Source organism: Lithobates pipiens, unplaced genomic scaffold, assembly GCF_037356315.1.
Source record: "Lithobates pipiens isolate NorthernLeopardFrog02 unplaced genomic scaffold, aLitPip1_a1.2 Scaffold_11, whole genome shotgun sequence".
Lineage (NCBI taxonomy): Eukaryota > Metazoa > Chordata > Amphibia > Anura > Ranidae > Lithobates > Lithobates pipiens.
The window spans coordinates 20592545-20614477 of NW_027507696.1; the positions used below are offsets into that span (position 1 = coordinate 20592545).

Sequence of the window (21933 nt, forward strand, 5' to 3'; positions counted from 1 at the left end):
TCAAATGTTGTTCACAGATCTCTCTAAATCTGTGTTAGTGAGCACTTCTACTTTTTCAAGATAATCTATCCACCTCATAGGCATGGCATATCAAGATGCTGATTAGACAGCATGATTATTGCACAGGTGTGCCTGAGGCTGGCCACAATAAAAGGCCACACACAGCTCAATGCCACAGATGTTGCAAGTTTTGAGGGAGCATGCAATTGGTATGCTGACTGCAGGAATGTCCACCAGAGCTGTTGCCCTTGAATAGAATGTTAATTTCTCAACCATAAGCCGCCACCAAAGCTGTTTCAGAGAATTTGGCAGTACATCCAACCGGCCTCACAGCAGAAAATTGTCCTGGGCAGGAAGGAGGGAAAGTGCCTGGTATTGAAGTGGTTAATGATGGCCTCCTGAACTTTTCTCAAATGTACACAATAAATAGATCACAATAACACAACACTTGTACTGAAAAAGTTAATTATTTTGCAGGATGTGTAATCATCTCAAGCCACATCCTACACCATCACACTCTCTGTACTCGGTAAAGAGACCTTGCCCAGATAGTTACCGGTAACACATTCAAAGTTCAGAATTCATTTTTCGGAGGTGTATAAAAAAAATAAAATAAACAACACTATCACATTAGACTGTAGTAAAGATACATTTTTTTTCCTTATGTGTTATCACTGTGCAGTTTAAGTACATCTATAAGGTATACATGTGACCAGTGGCAATATCGACACCGAAAACATTTTCTTCAAAATTTTCATCAACTGCTTTCAGTGATGAAAGCTAAATGAAAATAACATTCAAAGTAAGTAAATTGCTGAAAGCTATGATGAAAATCAATATAAATTTGGGGATTGTGCCCACTGGGTTGAGCAAAAAAAAAAACTCCCCGTGTGTACCCAGCAAAACTGAAACAGCTGTCTATTTTCTGGTTTGTTGGGAGGTAATTGCAAATTAGCATTTCTCTATGATGATTTACTATGCAGCTGCATAACTCCTCTTTCTTTATACCATCCTAGAACGTTTAACATCTGAAAACTGTACTTTCAGGTACCATTATACTGTTCTCCGTAAGGCCCCTTTAACATGATCGGACTGATCTGGTCCACCAGCCCATTTTTTCAGGTAGACCCAATTGGGCCACCCATTGTCCTCTATGGGGAGGCAGATGTCAGAAGATATGTGTCCGCTGACACTCGCCTGGCATGCGATCCGACAAAATCTGCTAAAAACAGACATATGGTCATATGTTTGCCGTCCATCCAGTGGGTCAGATCAGATGAACTGGCATGCGGTCTGTTTACAGCCGACCGCCCCATAGAGGAGAGCGGGCTCTGTCCTTGTCCATTCTGCATAGCAGAGCAGACATGGATCTGTCACCCGCCTGCTGAATTGGCCGAATTTCGATGTGTATACCCAACTTAACACTAGTTATTTTCCCGGTATCATGCAGCAAATGAACCATTGTTATTTGCATCACCTGCTATGATTATTATCTAGCCGCCTGAATTTTCTACTTCTCTCTAGTTAAATCTGCTTGCTCTTTCTGTTGACACAATACAATGGAGACTCTATTGATCTTAACTTTTTCCTGCCTTTTACAATAAAAATTGCAGAATCTTTTTTAACCTTTGGTCTGTTTTACATGCACGATTTGTCAATAAATATTTTCAATATTATGTAAATTACACGAGTTGATTTGCAAGTATTGCCCAATATGGGCGCACACATCTCTAACTTACTATGTATAACTCTAGCTATTTTCACCTATATACTCATCGTATTGCTGTTTCTCACTATATCTATTTCTTTTATTAATATAGCTGATCGTGCCTGAGCTGGCTGACCGACCCACCAGGCAAACTGTGAGAGGAAGCAGACTAATAATTGACAAAAATACACAGATTCAAAGCAAGATAATGCAAAAGCAAACAAGTGATCCCCATATATTCACACAGCAAGTGGTATGTTAACAAATCAAATGCCAAGGACAAAAGAACAATCCTCCGCTGTCAGTTTTATCATTTGGATTACTCTAAGTAATAAAAAGGCTGACTAGTAAATTGTATTACTCTTTTAGGGCCCTGTAATACTTCCTCATATGAAGCCTAGAACAGCAGCCTCTCTCATCGAATCCCCAACCTATGGTGAGTGCAGGCACTGATCTACAGGTTATTTTTATTGGCCCTTCTATGTAAAATGTCATACACCAGGTTAACACAACACTGCATTAAAGAGATGGGTCTTAATGACTGCCATACTCTGCAAAATGGGAATGCCACGGTGACCAATAAGGGCACTCTCATCGGATAGTGACATTTAAGTCAGGCTCCTAGCAACACTGTGGGGTTGATTTACTAAACCTGAAGAGTGGAAATCTGGTGCAGCTATTTATGTTAGCCAATCGGCTTCTAAATTCAGCTTGTTTAATTAATCTTCAACAATAAAACCTGCAAGCCGATTGGCTTCTATGCACAGCTGCACCAGATTTTGCACTCTTCAGTTTTAGTAAATCACCCCCATTGAAAGGAGTTTCAGAGAGAAACAGAGATGTTGGTTTAATGGATAATAAATTAACTAGCAGGTATCTTGCAACATTTAATTTTAGGCAGAACCTTTACTTTGAAATTATAGTGAACCTCACCACATACATTACAATCTTCTTAGATCTACAATAAAACCTTGGTTTGAAAGCATTTTGCAAGACATGCAACATTTTTAAGTAAATTTTGACTTGATTAACAAGTGATGTCTTGATATACAAGTAGCGTCACGTCATAACAGAGTATAAAAAAGAGAAAAGAGGCACCTCTGAGTGTAGCAATATGGTTACATTTGATGAAGGTACAACATTTAGCAACTCACATGATTGATGATTAACAACTTGACCACTGGGCACTTAAACCCCCTTCCTAACCAGACCAATTTTCAGCTTTCGGCTCTCTCACATTTTGAATGACAATTACTCAGTCATGCAACACTGTACCCATATGAAACGTTTGACCTTTTTTTCACACAAATAGAGCTTTCTTTTGGTGGTATATAATTACTGCTGTTTTTTTTATTTTTTGCGCTATAAATCAAAAAAGACTGAAAATTCTGTAAAAAAAATAAACAATTCTTTTTATTTCTTTTAAAATTTATTGCAGAGTATTGGTAATGTATTGCAGATTATTGGCAGAATATTGCAGATTATTGGCACAGTATGTGCACTACAGATCCAGCCCACAGCGCTGCTGGAAACGATCTCTCCCCATACAGATCGGTACATTTGACAGAGCGTTCACATGGTAAACGCCCACTACCAGCGGTCATTTACCGTGATGCGCCGGGTCTTCCAGACCCGGTGGTCACGGATCTTTCTGGGAGCCCGTCCCAAGGAGGACGCCAATGGACGTCCTCCCAGAATAAGCCAATCGCTCTGTAGCTGTCTTTTGGCTATGGCCCAGTCGGCAAGTGGTTAAAACAGGCACATCTAAGTATGCAGGCATCCGGAGTAAACCTAGAACACAAACCATCCTCCTTCATTAAATGTGACCATATTAGTACACTTAGAGGTGCCTCTCTTCTCTTTTATACTCTGTAGTACCTGCTGGATTTCTCCTTGTTACACAACCTATCACATTGCTATAATATTTTTATATGGACTATAAACTGAAGGAGTTATGAATAAATGGTTGTGGAATGAATCACCTGAGTTTCCATGATTTTTTATGGGGTAATTTGCTTTGATATACGAGTGCTTTGGATTACAAGCATGTTTCCAGAACTAATTATGCTTGCAATCTAAGGTTTTACTGTACCAACAACTATCTAATGAAAGTGCTTGTCTGATTGGATACAAGTTTATTAGATAGATTGGGTAGGTCTTTATAACACAGAAGTTTGGTAAATCTAAATTAGATTTTACAAATATTGTATGATCAGATTGTAACATGAGGATCCTAAAGCTGGCCATACACCAAGAAATCTGATTGTACAGTCTCTGTATAATCTTCTGTATATTTATTAAAACTATAGAGACACACCTAAGCAATACCTTTAATCAGATCAGTCAGACCGTGCACTTTGTAAAAACAAAGGAGGTTGTGCAATCCCACTGTATAGTGTGTGGTCACCCTTATACAGATGAAGGCAGATGTGCTTCCTAGAAGTAGACACAGTCACAGAAATCACTGCACCAGTCTTTGAACACAAGTCATAGGCTAGGAATCGCACCGCATTGCTGTACACATCACATGCGTTGTCTGTGCGATGCAAATTCAGCTATACAATTTGTATGGCTGAAATTGCATCGCATTCGCACCAAGATGGTGCAGGACCCTTTTTTTTGGTCCGCACTGGAATCAGATTGCATGGGTATTCACACTCATGCGATCCTATTCTACAGTTGCAGCTGCGTTCTGTGAACCGATTTGGGAGTGTCATTAACTTTCTATTGACACCTGCAACAGTTCGCAGAGAGCAGTGTGAACTGCCTGCGAGTTAGAGGAACCCGCATCGCATTTGTGTGAACCGAGACTCAATCACAAAGTTCTGTAGCACTTGGCGGAGGATTAAGGAGGAGGAAGCACTACAGAACTGCCATTCATTTTACTGTGAAATGTTTAAAATGGCTGACAGGTTGACTTTAAAGCCTTTCTTACTCACTGCTGCTTGTTATCGTTGCACTAGAGCATTTCATGGCCCCAGAGCTGACGGCACTATGGAGTAGATGTGCTGTGTTAGAGCCTCTGCAGTATGTCCGGGAGAGGGAGGAAGAAAGCTTTAGTGAGCTGGAGGTGAGACAAAACTCGAACAGAAAAAAATTCAATAAAAAGGGACAAAAATGATCTTGATGAATACCTGGAAAGTCAATCACTCCTACAAGTGGAAAGGAACAAGGTAATGTGAGATTGTACGTCTCTTTCCTCAGATGATGCGTGCAGTCGCCGACTCTGGAGTCAGCATCATGCTGTCCTCAGGTGAGTCAGGCCTTTAAATCCATCTTTACGAGTATAGAAGCCAAGCTGTCTTAACATGTACTGTAACTGTACCAACTAAATTGGAAAGTATTATATGCAATTTATGTCACGTGCATTCCACAACTGAGAACTGGAAGCTGGTGTGGAAAGTGCTTGCCGTTTTCATTTAGGAATTCATAGGTCCATGATTGAGGCAATACTGTTCCTACGGAGGTCTGCAGACAAAACAACATTTAACCATCAGTCTGTTTTGGTTAACCCTATGGAAAACCCTATTATTTTAATTATTATTACAGGTTGTATAGCGCTGTCTATTAACACTGCGCTTTACATATATATATTGTTCATTCACATCAGCCCCTGCCCTCAAGGAGCTTGCATTCAGATGTTCATAACTCACATTCATACATGCTCATACAGTGGTGTGAAAAAGTGTTTGCCCCCTTCCTCATTTCCTGTTCCTTTGCATGTTTGTCACACTTAAGTGTTTCGGAACATCAAACCAATTTAAACAATAGTCAAGGACAACACAAGTAAACACAAAATGCAATTTGTAAATGAAGGTGATTATTATTAAAGGTGAAAAAAAATCCAAACCATCATGGCCCTGTGTGAAAAAGTGATTGCCCCCCTTGTTAAAACATACTATAACTGTGGTTGTCCACACCTGAGTTCAATTTCTCTAGCCACACCCAGGCCTGATTATTGCCACACCTGTTCACAATCAAGGCATCACTTAAATAGGAGCTGCTTGACACAGTAAGGTCCACCAGAAGATCCTTAAAAGCTACACATCATGCCGAGACCCAAAGAAATTCAGGAACAATTGAAAGAAAGAAGTAAAGTAAAGAAAGTAATTGAGATCTATCAGTCTGGAAAGGGTTATAAAGCCATTTCCAAAGCTTTGGGAATCCAGCGAACCACAGTGAGAGCCATTATCCACAAATGGCGAAGACATGGAACAGTGGTGAACCTTCCCAGCAGTGGCCGGCCGCCCAAAATTACCCCAAGAGCGCAGCGACGACTCATCCAGGAGGTCACAAAAGACCCCACAACAACGTCCAAGGAACTGCAGGCCTCACTTGCCTCAGTTAAGGTCAGCGTTCATGCCTCCACCATCAGGAAAAGACTAGGCAAAAATGGCCTGCATGGCAGAGTTCCAAGGAGAAAACCACTGCTGAGCAAAAAGAACATCAAAGCTCGTCTCAATTTCTCCACAACACATCTTGATGATCCCCAAGACTTTTGGGACAACATTCTGTGGACCGATGAGACAAAAGTGGAACTCTTTGGAAGGTGTGTGTCCAAGTATATCTGGCGTAGAAGGAACACTGCATTTCATAAAAAGAACATTATACCAACAGTAAAATATGGTGGTGGTAGTGTGATGGTCTGGGTCTGTTTTGCTGCTTCAGGACCTGGAAGACTTGCCGTGATAAAAGGAACTATGAATTCTGCTGTCTACCAAGAGATCCTGAAGGAGAATGTCCGACCATCTGTTCGTGTACTCAAGCTGAAACGAACTTGGGTTCTGCAGCAGGACAATGATCCTAAACACACCAGCAAGTCCACCACCGAATGGCTGAAGAAAAAAAAAATGAAGACTTTGGAGTGGCCTAGCCAAAGTCCTGACCTGAATCCTATTGAGATGTTGTGGTATGACCTTAAAAAGGTCGTTCATGCTCGAAAACCCTCTAATGTAACTGAATTAGGACAATTCTGCAAAGATGAGTGGGCCAAAATTCCTCCAGGACGCTGTAAAAGCCTCATTGCACGTTATCGCAAACGCTTGGTTGCAGTTGTTGCTGCTAAGGGTGGCCCAACCAGTTATTAGGTTTAGGGGGCAATCACTTTTTCACACAGGGCCATGATGGTTTGGATTTTTTTTCACCTTTAATAATAAACACCTTCATTTACAAATTACATTTTGTGTTTACTTGTGTTGTCCTTGACTATTGTTTAAATTGGTTTGATGTTCCGAAACACTTAAGTGTGACAAACATGCAAAGGAACAGGAAATGAGGAAGGGGGCAAACACTTTTTCACACCACTGTACTAGGGCCAATTTAGACATGAGCCAATTAACCTATCATCATATCTCTGGAGTGTGGGAGGAAACCGGAGTGCCCGGAGGAAACCCATGCAGGCACAGAGAGAACATGGAAACACCAGGCAAGTAGTGCCATGGTTGGGATTCCAACCGGCAACCCTAGTGCTGCCAGGTGGAAGGGGCACTTAGACACTGTGCTGCCCTATTTATATCAATGCAGATTAATGATGGGATGCAGCCCTTCACTATGGGGAGGCAGGATAATATATTGCTGAATGGGTACATAACCTAAATTCATTATGTTTACAGAAGTGTCACTTGAGGTATCTGAAGCTGACCACTCCAGACCCATAATATTTACTCCTGAAGAAGGAAGGTAAGATATAAGATTTTGTTGATAAACGAAAGTTGCATCCCAAAGTCGAGCTACCTTGGGGTCGTACAAGTGTGAATGGAGCATACAGCTTTTTTTTTTTTACTGCATTTTCTAGTGTCATAGCTCGTTGACTTTTTAAAGCATGACACAACTTGTCCAGGTATCTTTGCTGCACTGGACATTTTAGTAATACACTTCACTGCAAAGGGTGGTCCTACCATCTGAGGGAAAGGACAGTTAAATGAAATAGAACAGCTAAACAAAGTATCATATTGAGAAGGTTACTTTTTTTAATGAAAAATAAAAACTAAATAAAACATGTTATACTTACCTGCTCTGTGCAATGATATTGCACTGAGTGGCCAAATCCCAGAGTTGTCAACTGTCAGTAAATTTACTGACAGTTTGTAAAAATCTGTGTTTTTTTACAACTGTCTGTAAATATCAGGGGCTGATAATTTGTCATGCTGTGTTGTGTTAATTCTGAAGCAGGCAAATTACTTTTTAAGGGTGTTTTAATATTAGTTGTCTTTGTTTTTAACCACTTAAGGACCGCCGTATTGCCAATGTACATCATTACAATGGCACAGGCAGGCACAAGCACGTACATGTACGTGCCTGCCTTGCAGCGGGTGGGCGGTCCGATCGGACCCCCTCCCGCTGGATACGGCGGTCTGGTTCGCTGCAGGAGCGATCTGTGATGAGGGGATGGCCGTTGGTTTCTGGCCACCCCCTCTCGATCGCTCCTGGCCAATGAGAAGCTTCCTCCCACTGTGTATTGTATACACAGGAAGGAGGAAGTGATGTCATTCTCCTCGGGGAGGTCTTTTTGACCGGACTACGAGGAGAAGACAGAAAGTAAGTGCACCAAAACACTACACTAACACATAGGTACACAACCCCCCCCCCCCCCCCCCAGTCACAGTGTCACTGATTGCATTGATCATTAATTCACTGATCACTGCATTCAGTGTCAGTTGTAAAAGTAAAAACTGTCAGGGCAGTTAGTGTAGGTCCAGGGTAGCCCCCTATCACCCCCCAATAAAGGTTTAACCCCCCTGATTGCCCCTAGAGTTAACCTTTTCACCCCCTTCTGCCAGTGTCACTAAGCGATCATTTTTCTGATCACTGCATTAGTGTCACTGATGTCGCTAGGTAGCTAGTTATTTTTTTAGGTTCACCGCCAGGTTTTTATAGCGCTAGGTACCCCGATATACTACCCAATAATGGTTTTAACCCCCTGATTGCCCCTAGTTAACCTTTTCACCCCCTTTTGCCAGTGTCACTAAGCGATCATTTTTCTGATCGCTGCATTAGTGTCGCTAGTTTTTTTTTTAGGTTCACCGCCAGGTTTTTATAGCGCTAGGTACCCCGATATACTACCCAATAATGGTTTTAACCCCCTGATTGCCCCTAGTTAACCCTTTCACCCCCCTTTGCCAGTGTCACTAAGCGGTCATTTTTCTGATCGCTGCATTAGTGTCGCTAGGTAGCTAGTTATTTTTTTAGGTTCACCGCCAGGTTTTTATAGCGCTAGGTACCCCGATATACTACCCAATAATGGTTTTAACCCCCTGATTGCCCCTAGTTAACCCTTTCACCCCCTTTTGCCAGTGTCACTAAGCAATCATTTTTCTGATCGCTGCATTAGTGTCGCTAGGTAGCTAGTTTTTTTTTAGGTTCACCGCCAGGTTTTTATAGCGCTAGGTACCCCGATATACTACCCAATAATGGTTTTAACCCCCTGATTGCCCCTAGTTAACCCTTTCACCCCCTTTTGCCAGTGTCACTAAGCAATTGTTTTTCTGATCGCTGCATTAGTGTCACTAGTGCCGCTAGGTAGCTAGTTATTTTTTTAGGTTCACCGCCAGGTTTTTATAGCGCTAGGTACCCCCATATACTACCCAATAATGGTTTTAACCCCCTGATTGCCCCTAGTTAACCCTTTCACCAGCGATCACAGTATAAGTGTCACTGGTGACGCTGGTTAGCTAGTTAGTTATTTAGGTTCCCCGTCAGGTTTTTATATAGCGCCAGGGACCCCCATATACTACCTAATAAAAATTTGAACCCCCTGATTGCCCCTAGTTAACCCTTTCACCAGTGATCACCGTATAAGTGTTACGGGTGACTCTGGTTAGTTTGCTTTTTATAGCATCAGGGCACCCGCCATTTATTACCCAATAAAGGTTTAACCCCCTGATCACCCGGCGGGTGATATCAATTAGGTTTTAGGGTCAGGGTCTACGTCGCCCCAGGCAGCGCAAGGTTAGTGCCAGTACCGCTAACACCCACACGCAAAGCATACACCTCCCGTAGTGGTATAGAATCTGAACAGATCAATATCTGATCTGATCAGATCTATACTAGCGTCCCCAGCAGTTTAGGGTTCCAAAAAAACCCATTGTTAGCGGGATCAGCCCAGATACCTGCTAGCACCTGCGTTTTGCCCCTCTGCCCAGCCCACCCAAGTGCAGTATCGATCGATCACTGTCACTTACAAAACACTAAACACATAACTGCAGCGATCGCAGAGTCAGGCCTGATCCCTGCGATCGCTAACAGTTTTTTTTGGCAGCATTTTATATTTAAATCTGGAAGGCAGTGCTTGGTTTTCGGGGTCCCGTACGTGGCTAGGCTCCCAAAAAGTCCCCCACATGTGGTATCCCCGTAATTGTAAAATTCCTGCAACTTGTGGCAAAATATAAAATATTTCATGGGCTCAACATGCCTCTCCACAACTTCCTTGGGGTGTCTACTTTCCAAAATGGGGTCATTTGGGGGGGGGGGGTTTGTGTTATTTTGACATTTTATGGCCTTCGAAACTGTGATAGGTAGTGAGGAGTGAAATCAAAAATTTGCACCCTTAGAAATCCTGAAGGCAGTGATTGGTTTTCGGGGTGCCGTACGCGGCTAGACTCCCAAAAAGTCCCACATATGTGGTATCCCCGTACTCAGGAGAAGCAGCAGAATGTATTTTGGGGTGCAATTCCACATATAACTATGGCATGTGTGAGCAATATATCATTTAGTGACAACTTTTTGTACATTTTTTTTGTTTTTTTTTGTGTCATTATTCAATCACTTAAAAAAAAAATATTCAATGGGCTCAACATGCCGCTCCACAACTTCCTTGGGGTGTCTTCTTTCCAAAATGAGGTAATTTGGGGGGGGTTTGTACTGCCCTGCCATTTTAGCACCTCAAGAAATGAGATAGGCAGTCGTAAATTAAAAGCTGTGTAAATTCCAGAAAATGTACTCTAGTTTGTAGACGCTATAACTTTTGCACAAACCAATAAATATACGCTTATTGACATTTTTTTTACTAAAGACATGTGGCTGAATAAATTTTGCCCTAAATGTATGACTAAAATTGAGTTTATTCGATTTTTCTTATAACAAAAAGTAGAAAATATCATTTTTTTCTCAAAATTTTCGGTCTTTTTCCATTTATATCGCAAAAAATAAAAATTGCAGAGGCAATCAAATACCATCAAAAGAAAGCTCTATTTGTGGGAAGAAAAGGACGCAAATTTCGTTTGGGTACAACATTGCACGACCGCGCAATTACCAGTTAAAGCAGTGCAGTGCGAAATTGTAAAAAGACCTCTGGTCCTTAGGCTGTTTATTGGTCCGGGGCTGAAGTGGTTAATAGGATATTTGTCATTTTTTCAGGTCATCAGTAAAAAAAAAAAGTGCTCTGCCAGTAGATTTGACGTTCTGTCAGTATAAAAGGCTGCGGGAGGTTGGCAACACTGCCCGATCCCCTTCTTCTGTGGTCGCCCACCAGCGCTCCTGCATCCTCCTCTTTTTTGTCTGCCCCCATAGATAGCTGCTTGCTATGAGCGCAAACATCCAGGCTGTGTGTGTGTATATATATATATATATATATATATATATATATATATATATATATATATATATATATATACACACACACACCCCGCCCCCCACTCTCTGTTGCCAGTGAGGAATGAGAGCAGCACTGCAGGATCAAGATCGGACTTGGGTAAGTATTTAGGGGAGCTGCACATGAAAGGTTTTTTTTTAAGGTTAATGCAGAGAATGCATGAAGATAAAAAAAATAAAAATAAAATAACTCTAGCCTATAAAACCACATTAAGCTTATTCTGTAAACACTGCAGATATTTTATATATTGGTGGTTGTACTTGCAGGCAACCATATAGTATGCATATTTGATAGAAAATCTATTTCAGCCCCAAACAAGGTTCGTGTTCTATAGCTACACAACCTAAAGACTTCTGGTCATATCTGTATGAAGATAAATTTGGGCTTTGCTTACAGCAAGATAGTAGTTTATGGGTTAACTCTTGAGCAATATAAAACTGCTGTGGTTAATCATTCACGGAATGTTGAATGCCATTTTTCAGAACTTTTCTTCTCTGGAACTATCACTATTCAGCATAACATCTTCAGGCGTGATCACGTCAGGACTTCTATTTTGATGAATAATCCTGTATTGTGATATGAATGATCCTTGTGTGTGGCCTAAACCTGTCATACGAAATACAGGCTACTATTGTGTCTTACTTCTCCATACCTTTCCCTACCGGTGATCTGCATTCTCCCTCCGATTTGTCCATCCTTATACTCGTTTTAGGTAGTGCAGATGCAATCAATTTTCATAACGGAGTTAATTAGGGTCCCATACAGGTTCCTCCACCCACACAAATGATGTGAATGAAAGGAATCCCCAAACCTCACCTCAACCCAGTGGCTGCAGCATCAGAAAAAGTTTCCTAGCATGTCCCTTCAACAAAAGTCAAACATTCAACTTCTGTCAAGCAAAGACGGCCATGCACTGATGGATAGCTGACTGAATTGGCTGAATCCGTGTATGACTAGTTGTGCTACTTTGTTGGATATGTAAAGCAGGTTCCAATTCTAGTGGTATTAAGTGTAACGTGCTCTGTCAAAACTAAGTGTATATGTTCATAGACCTATAAACAGATACCAAATGTGTGTAAACAATTGATACAAAAGGACAGAAAACTTGAAACAAACCAGTGAGACTAAATCTGTAAAACAAGAATCCTGAAATGAAATAAAAAATATATTGGTGCAGGGCGATCCTATTGCGCAAAATTACGTACCTGTATCTTGTTTCGTGTACGAGACACTGTGGGCGCACCCCCTGGGGAGCGATATCCACCAGCTACTCGCAACAGCTCCTCAGAGAGGCAAAAAAGGGGGTCTATGTAAATAAAGCAGATTCCAGTTCTGACAGGAAAGTACAGAGAGATTGTCTGTTCCTAGTGAACTGTTCCAGTTAGTACACTCCCCCCACAGTTAGAAACACCTCCCTAGGACACACTTAACCCTTTTCCCTTCCAGTGTCATTTATACAGCGATCAGTGCATATTTTTAACTCTGATCACTGTAATAATGTCACTGGTCCCAAAAAAAAGTGTGAAAAGTGTCCCACCTGTTTGCAGTAATGTCGCAGCCCCGCTAAAAATCACTGCCATTACTAGTAAAAAAAAAAAAAAAAAAAAAGCCATAAATCTATCCCCTATTTTGTGGATGCTATAACTTTTGTGCAAATCAATCAATATATGCTTATTGTGATTTTTTTTTTTTTACCAAAAATATATAGAAGAATACATATTGGTCTAAACTTATGAATTTTTTTTTTTGTTGCACTTACAAAAAAATTTATAAAACAGCACAATAGTGTGAACATGACTGCCTGCAGTACGGTCTGTGCTCTAATACGCCACACTGCTAGATCCTTGTCCGACGCATTTCCCCTGAATAGGCATCAACTGGGATTGGAGGCTAGCTTGTGGAGTTAATCCCATTTCCTTAAGGCTGCTTTCACTCTGAGGTGCTTTACAGGAGCTATAGCACCAAAAATAGCACCTGTAAAGAGCCTCTCCTCTCACTCCAGTGTGAAAGCCCGAGTGCTCTCACACCGGAGCGGTGCGCTGGCAGGACGGTAAAAAAACTCCTGCAAGCAGCATCTTAGCCGCTCTGTAGGAGTGGTATACAAACCGCTCCTAATGCGCCCCACCCACTGAAATCAATGGGCAGCGGATGGATTTAACCTTTTTTTGGCTGTTAGTTGGGGTTAAAAGCACCCAGTTAGCGGCCAAATAGCGGCGCTAAAATGATGGTAAAGTGCTGCTTTACCGCCGACGCCCCCAACATCTCAATATGAAAGCAGCTTTAAGGTTGTTTTTAACATAACCATAATTTTGAACTCACTTATTAGAGGTTTTTTGCACCAATAGATTTTTTTTCCCATTTCAGGACCGATTGAGGACTTGTTTTTCAGACTTTGTTTGAAGTTTTTTGTTATTTTGTATCAATTGTTTACACACATTTGGTATTTGTATATAGATCTATGAACTTATACACTTCGTTTTGACAGCACACATTACACTTTTTACTACATTTACCACAACCCACCAATCCAGTGATTTTTTATTTTTTTTGTTCAGCAGTTTTTCACTATATTGACCAAGCGCATCCTCTTTTTTTTTTATTTCAATTGTACCAGTTTCCAATTCTAAATTAACATATGCTACAACTCCAATGACTGAAATTACACTAGATTTCCTCTTCAGCAATGTCTATTTCCACTCTGCATCACTTTGAATACCATACTTTAATACTTCATAATTGTTCTGTGGACCTTTTATTGACATTCCAATGTTGGAGTGTGTGTGTATATACAGTATCTCACAAAAGTGAGTACACCCCTGACATTTTTGTAAATATTTTATTATAGCTTTTCATGTGACAACACTGAAGAAATTACACTTTGCTACGATGTAAAGTAGTGAGTGTACAGCTTGTATAACAGTGTAAATTTGCTGTCCCCTCAAAATAACAACACACAGCCATTAATGTCTAAACCGCTGGCAGCAAAAGTGAGTACACCCCTAAGTGAAAATGTCCAAATTGTGACCAATTAGCCATTTTCCCTCCCTGATGTCATGTGACTCATTAGTGTTACAAGGTCTCAGGTGTGAATGGGGAGCAGGTGTGTTAAATTTGAGGTTATCACTCTCACTCTCTTATACTGGTCACACAAGTTCAACATGGCACCTCATGCCAAAGTACTCTCTGAGGATCTGAAAAAAAAGATGTGTTGCTCTACATAAAGATGGCCTAGGCTATAAGAAGATTGCCAAGACCCTGAAACTGAGCTGCAGTACAGTGGCTAACAATACAGGTTTGCTACCTAAAGTGTACAAAATAGGAAACCCAAGCCACATCCCAAAATATCTGGAGGAAAAAAATGGAGAAGTGTGCCCCAGGGATTGTACGGGCAAGGGATAGAACCAATAGAAAAGTACAAAGAGTATTGAACAAGTAGAGAAAATGATATATATATATATATATATATATATAGTAAACTTTTATCATACAAACATCTTACATATAAAATCTTAGTTATAAAAACAAGACAAAATATGGTCTAGTTACAACATATATACAGCTGACATCTGAAACATATGAAAGGTCTCGTAGTAAGAGGCCAAATCATTCATATAGATTTCAAGGTGTCCAACATGCTTTGGAATAAATTGTTGCATTCCTTCTTCAGGGTAGTTAAAATTAAATTCATCAGTTTTTAATGCAGAATGGGAAAGAGTATAATTTGCCACTCTATAGGGATGAGGAGAGAAGGAAAAAGGACATAAAGGATGCAAGAAGCGCAGTGAGTGGCTGAGGAGTCCACGAGGATCGGATACTGCCAAAGAGAGGGATCCCCTAAACATAAAAGAGAGTATAAATATTGTAAGTATATGCAGATTAGGTTGAAAGGTAGCTCCTAAATGATACCAGCACTTGAAGTGGGTGTTGAAAAAGGGGAAGGAGACACAGTGATAGAAGTAGGGCTGCGTGTAAGTAAAAGAACAACGTTATGACAATAAATACCAGTTGGACAGCACTAGTTGGATTAGGTGGTTTCCAATATTTTAGATATTCTAAACAATTGAAATGTTTAAAGCAAGCTGAATGGAGAGGGAATGTTTAAAGATCTAAAGGTTTCAGATCTTATATAGCATGGGATAACAAGTGTTCACTTACTTTAAAACAGCAGTAAACCCTCCCCTGATGCCTGTAAAATCCTAATATTGCCGGTGGGCCATCCGATCCACTGGCTGAGTGGGGCCCCCGCCCAAAATTGGCGTGGTGACGGCAGAAAGGCTAATTCTCCCCAATGAGTGTAACACAGGCAGCACGCATGCACGGGCTGGAGCATACACGCTAGTCTGTGTGCCTGCCAGAAAAAAAGGTCACAGGACGCCTCCCAGCAACGAAAGCGCCAAGGTGCCCCCATGTTTCGGGGGAGTCCAAAGCCATGCGCGTAAAGGCAAATGGGGAGAGGAAAAGGAAAAAAGTGTCAATTATACAGATATTTGCATAGAAGAAAATAGTTTTAGATGAATCATTTATAGGAGTTAAATAGTGGAATTTAGAAGTGGTCGCACATAGGGAAGAATGGAAAGCACAATGGATAGCCTTGCTAGAACTAGAACACAAAACACGCCACAGAGATCAATTTGGTTCTGACTAGTGTATAGGTGGTAATAGTTAAAATGAGTGAGTTAGTTACATGTCCTTTCAAAGCCTCCCGATGAGAACCCTTGTAAGAAAGGCTTGGAATTGAATGCTTCGTTCAAGCCTGGGGGTAAGGTGGTGTTAAAATCTGAAATCCACCTAAGCTCCCGTTGCTCCCTCCTGTGGGATTTTGGTGTAGCCGGTCTAGCACAAGGATCGTAATATTTGGAAAGAGACCATTATGAACCAAAGCCACGTCTCCCCAAAGGAAGGTCTGAATTGCTGGTTTTCATGGCTAGTATATGGCGATAGATCTTTTTCCATATTTTCTGTATAGTTTTTTCCTATATAGTAACAGCCGCATTCACATTGTAATAGGTAAACAAAAAACATGGTCTGGCAATTAGAAAAGTGTTTGGCGACAAAGGCCCATCCGTTTGGTAGTCGTATACTTTCCCTTGTGTCCATGTAACAGTGAGCACAGGAGCCACAAGGGAAAGTGCCCAATGTCTTGCAATGCCCTTGAATTCACTTTTCACTAGCAGATTGCCCACTGAGGCTACTCGTCTGAATGTGACTAAAGGAGCTGGCAGAACAAAGGGTCCTATTAGGGGATCTGATGTTAAAGTATGCCAATATTTGTTTGATCTTTAAGTGTTCATGACGTTGTTATAAAGGGCATTATAACATGTAGAAATCGGCTTGCTTTAAACATTTAAATTGTTTAGAAATCTAAAATATTGAAAACAACCTTATCCAACTAGTGCTGTCCAACTGGTATTTATTGTCATACCATTGGTCTTTTACCTACACGCAGCCCTACTTCTATCACTGTGTGTATCTCAGGAGCATATATGCCTAAGGTATCCCCCTTTCCCTTGTGTCTCCTTTCCCCTTTTCAACAACCACTTCAAGTGTTGGTATCATTTAGGAGCTACCTTTCAACCTAATTTGCATATACTTAATATATATACTCTTTTTATGTTTAGGGGATCCCTCTCTTTAGCAGTAGCCGGTCCTTGTGGACTCCTCAGCCACTCACTGCGCTTCTTGCATCCTTTATCCCCTTTTCCCTTCCCTCCCCATCCCTATAGAGTGGCAAATGATACTCTTTCCCATTTCCAGTACAAACTGATGAATTGAATAAAACTGTTATCATCTGTAAAATGGTTTGATACCAATGCGGATGTTGAGGTCTTGGGGCGACGTGGATCCTTGCTTAAAAATGTTCCTCAATATGCTTGTATGGGTCTATTTTCTATAAGTATATTTCGATTCTTAAACAGCCCTACAATTTTTTTTTGCCGTGCCATTTCCTCCTTTCCCATTAATATATTTACAAATGACACTATACTTAATTTTACTCATTTATCTTCATGCTAGATAATACAGCTTACCTTTAACTACCCCTGAAGAAGGAATACAACAATTTATTCTGAAACATGTTGGGCACCTTGAAATCTATATGAACAATTTGGCCTCTTACTACGAGACCTTTCATATGTTTCAGATGCCAGCTGTATATATGTTGTAACTAGACCATATTTTCTCTTGTTTTTATATGTTTGTATAATAAAAGTTTAATATTAAAAAAAAAATTATATATATATATATATATATATATATATATATATATATATATATATATATATATATAGATATATTTATATATACACATACATATACACACACACACACACACACACACACAGCATTGCTGCTGAGGTTGAAGGGGTTGGGGGTCAGCCTGTCAGTGCTCAGACCATATGCCGTACACTGCATCAAGTTGGTCTGCATGGCTGTCTAGGATGCAGGGCAGCATTTCAACATGATAACAACCCCAAGCACACCTCCAAGACAACGACTGCCTTGCTAAGGAAGCCGAGGGTAAAGGTGATGGACACTGCATCAGCATCAAATTGGTCTGCATGGCTGTCATCCCAGAAGGAAGCCTCTTCTAAAGAGGATTCACAAGAAAGCCTGCAAACAGTTTGCTGAAAAGATATAATAAAACTGTGTGTGTGTGTATATATATATATATAATTTTCTCTACTTGTTCAATACTCTTCGTACTTTTCTATTGGTTCTATCCCTTGCCTCGCCATGGTCGACCAAAGAGGTCGAATGCATGTGCTCAGCTTCATATCCAGAAGTTGTCTTTGGGAAATAGATGTATGAGTGCTGCCAGCATTGCTGCAGAGGTGGGTCAGCCTGTCAATGTTCAGACCATACGCTGCAACAAATTGGTCTGCATGGTTGTCATCCCAGAAGGAAGCCTCGTTTAAAGATGATGCACAAGAAAGCCCACAAACAGTTTGAAGAGAAGCAGACTAAGGACATGGATTATTGGAACCATGTCTTGTGATCTGATGAGACCAATATAAACTTATTTGGTTCATATGGTGTCAAGCGTGTGTGGCAGCAACCAGGTGAGGAGTACAAAGACAAGTGTGTCTTGCCTACAGTCAAGCATGGTGGTGGGAGTGTCATGGTTTGGGGCTGCATGAGTGCTGCCAAAACTGGGGAGCTACAGTTCATTGAGGGAACCATGAATGCCAACATGTACTGAAGCAGAGCATGAGCCCCTTCCTTCAGATATTGGGCCACAGGGCAGTATTCCAACATGATAACAACTCCAAACACACCTCCAAGATGACCACTGCCTTGCTAAAGAAGTTGAGGGTAAAGGTGATGGACTGGCCAAGCAGGTCTCCAGACCTAAACCCTATTCAGCATCTGTGGGGCATCCTCAAACGGAAGATAGAGGAGTGCAAGGTCTCTAACATCCACCAGCTCCGTGATGTCATCATAGAGGAGTGAAAGAGGACTCCAGTGGCAACCTGTGAAGCTCTGGTGAACTCCATTTCCAAGAGGGTTAAAGGCAGTGCTGGAAAATAATGGTGGCCACACAAAATGTTGACACTTTGGGCCCAATTTGGACTTTTCACTTTTGTTGCCAGCTGTTTAGGCAATAATGGCTGTGTGTTGAGTTATTTTGAGGGGACGGCAAATTTACACTATTATACAAGCTGTACACTCACTACTTTACATTGTAGCAACGTGTCATTTCTTCAGTGTGAAAAGATATAATAAAATATTTACAAACATGTGAGGGGTATACTCACTTTTGTGACATACTGTGTATATACTTATCTACATTACTTAACTTATACTTGTACAAACCTTCATAAAATGTATTTAATACTAACACTACATAATATTATAGGGTACCATCTGTTCAGGAAGATAAATTACTACCAATAGTCTCGGAGATGCCAGAACTTATTGTGGAGATGCCTGAAACTGAGGAAATTTTACTGGAAGATGTAGAAAGGTATACAGTGCTGCTCTAAGTTCTTTTATTTTTTATTATTATTTTTTTTTTTTTACTGCTTAGTCACTTAAGATCTGCTTGTTTGATTGCCTTGAGATCCACATTGAGCCAATTAAGGGAAGCAGATAATGCATCAGGCCATTAGCCCCGGTTCACACGGAATGAAGCTTTGAAATCAGGCTACTTCAATGGGATTTCAAAGCTGCTGGTCAGTGCAATTTCAGGTCCTGCTTGCCGACATCAATGCGACTTCATGCAGAGATGTCTATGCAACTCGCACATGAAATAATGCAGGAATCTTTTCAACATTGGTGCAAGTTGGAGTCCCAGCGATTTGAATAGTTCCATAGGCATAAACAGGGTGCGACTTGCCCCATGACAACGCGCACTGGTGTGAACGGGGGCTAAAAACAAAGTCAAATGTAGCTAAACCATAAGATTTTTCAAGGCTGGCTCTGGTGCTTTTCTTTCCTCTTATGCCAGTTTGTATCTCTCATCTTATAGAAAGCTATACTCTCAGATTGATAGCGATGGGCAGTCTGAGTTTCTTGGCCTCACACCCCATTCTTTATCTCGCCTGATGGTCTCCAGGTTCTTTTCCAGCTGTCTTGGTGAGTAGCTAAAATCCACTTTAGTTTCAATAGTACATCGCCGTTCACTGAAGAGAGAAATTATACAATTTCTAGGCACACAATACATAGGAGGAAAATGTATTATGTACATTTAACCCAAGCTGATGACTTGACTGAGTAGCAGCTGTTATGTACAAGGTGTTACAATCTCCATACTACATCTTGTACACAACAGCTGCTTTTGTCTTAATACTCCTCCTTGCACACTAAAGCTACTGTTGTCTGCATATGTATAGCAAGCTATGTACTGCTTACCTTTTTTCTTTTTAAAGTGATAGTGCAAAATACAGTAACCTAGTGAAACCAAGCAGAACTCACAACTGCAGTAAACTGAAATCTGATTGGCTGCTATAGGATATTACATTTTGTGCATAAAGACAGATTGCACAGCCAAATACATATCTAATACAGTGTCTATGTTGTTTAATAGTTGAAGTGGAACTTTGAGCAGGAAAAAAAAGGACATGCAAGTTGCAGTCTGTCACTAGCATGCATACATTAAATTTTGGTTTTAAATGGATATTAAGAGACAAAAAAAATTAAAGCTCAACTCAAGTTCATTTTTTTTTCTGTTTCAATGTTTTTATTGTTTAAACATGAAGGCAATTTTTTACAAACAAGCCAGCTTGAAATATTTTCAAAGAACAAAGCGAAAATCTTCTAAAACAGAGTTTTGGAGTTACACGTCCATAGTACGAGCAAACCTAAGGGACGACATTATCGGAAACTTTTCCATTATCAATGCTCCTATCAATGTACCTGGGGGTTTAGTATAGGCTGGAGCTATTCAGTCATTACCGTCAACCATTACAGCAATACTTTTTTTTTTTTTTCTTGGTGGTTAAACCAGGTTTAACCACCATTGGGAAAAGAAAATCCAAGCATTGTAAGCACCCACACCAGACTAAAGCACCATACAAATTCTCAGATTTTCTGCTGATTTTTTTCCTTCAGATTTACCAAAACCATATAATAGGAGGCCGAACCTTAGGCGTTTCAATTTGTACTACATGGTTTTGGTAAATTTGAAGACAACAAATCAGCAGAAAATCTCTGTATGGGGCTTTATAAGATTTTTTTTCCCAACTGTCATTTTTGCTGGACAGCTTGGTCTGTTGAACGAAACGGAAAACCAATGGATTTACTGGCAGATAATTGAACTGTGTTTCAAGGGACTCAGAAAACAAAAATGGCTATGTTAATGCTATAGACCAACTGCATCATATGTGTACTGTTTATACTGCTCATAAGTTCCACTTTGTGACAAATATTAGATTTCAGCTGCAGGTGGTACATCTCGGAAAATTGATAGCTCCTGCCTATACCCCTTTCAAAAAAATAGGGAATGGCTATAAGGGGGTTGCTGCATATTGAAATATTATTTGAACATTAAAAATCCTATTTAAATCTGGAGAACTAACTTACTCCTATTTTAGTATTTTGCCTTTCTTGAGACACTGCTATGACATTTTATTGGATTTCACAGTGCTCTGCACACAGAAGGTTATCCGTATGGAGCAGACTGAGCCATATGGACGTATACGCATCACCCCTGGAAGACAGTATAAGCAAGACTGAGGACTCCACCATTTACTCTGTTCTATTCAGTTTGGTCAAAACATGTTCTTACTTTTGAAACTGTATCTGTTCTTATTGTTTATACAGAATACATTTTTTTTGTTTTTTTGTGGGTAAAATGCTGTCTCCTGTAACATAGGAAGTTAAAGTGTTACTAAAGACTATTTTTTTTTAAATTAACAAACATGTTATACTTACCTTCTATGTGTAATGGTTTTGCAAAGAGCAGCCTCGATCCTCTTCTTCTGGGGTCCCCGCCTCTTTGGCAGGTGCCCCCACAGAAAGCCGCTTTCCATGGGGGCACCTGTGCGTCCTCGCTCCTGAGTCCCGCTGCTGCGCCCATTCACACAAACAGCAGGACTTGGCCCTGCCTTACAGCCTTTGATTGATAGCAGCAGGAGCCAATTTCTCCCACTACTATAAATCTGTCAAATAAGGAGGATAACAGAGTCTGGAGCCACTG

At 40.6% G+C, this 21933-nt stretch overlaps 1 protein-coding gene across 1 annotated transcript in view; it reads left to right on the forward strand.

The window, feature by feature from the left end:
- Nucleotides 1–21576, forward strand: part of REC8 (REC8 meiotic recombination protein) — a 76284-nt gene extending 54708 nt beyond the window's left edge. The window contains exons 12-19 of the mRNA XM_077469592.1: nucleotides 1821–1961; nucleotides 2078–2144; nucleotides 4672–4778; nucleotides 4913–4961; nucleotides 7321–7387; nucleotides 19153–19260; nucleotides 19765–19871; nucleotides 21379–21576. Of these exons, the coding sequence (XP_077325718.1) occupies nucleotides 1821–1961; nucleotides 2078–2144; nucleotides 4672–4778; nucleotides 4913–4961; nucleotides 7321–7387; nucleotides 19153–19260; nucleotides 19765–19871; nucleotides 21379–21470 (738 nt within the window). The 3' untranslated portion in view covers nucleotides 21471–21576. The remainder of the gene's footprint in view (nucleotides 1–1820; nucleotides 1962–2077; nucleotides 2145–4671; nucleotides 4779–4912; nucleotides 4962–7320; nucleotides 7388–19152; nucleotides 19261–19764; nucleotides 19872–21378) is intronic.
- The last annotated feature ends 357 nt before the right edge of the window (nucleotides 21577–21933 follow it).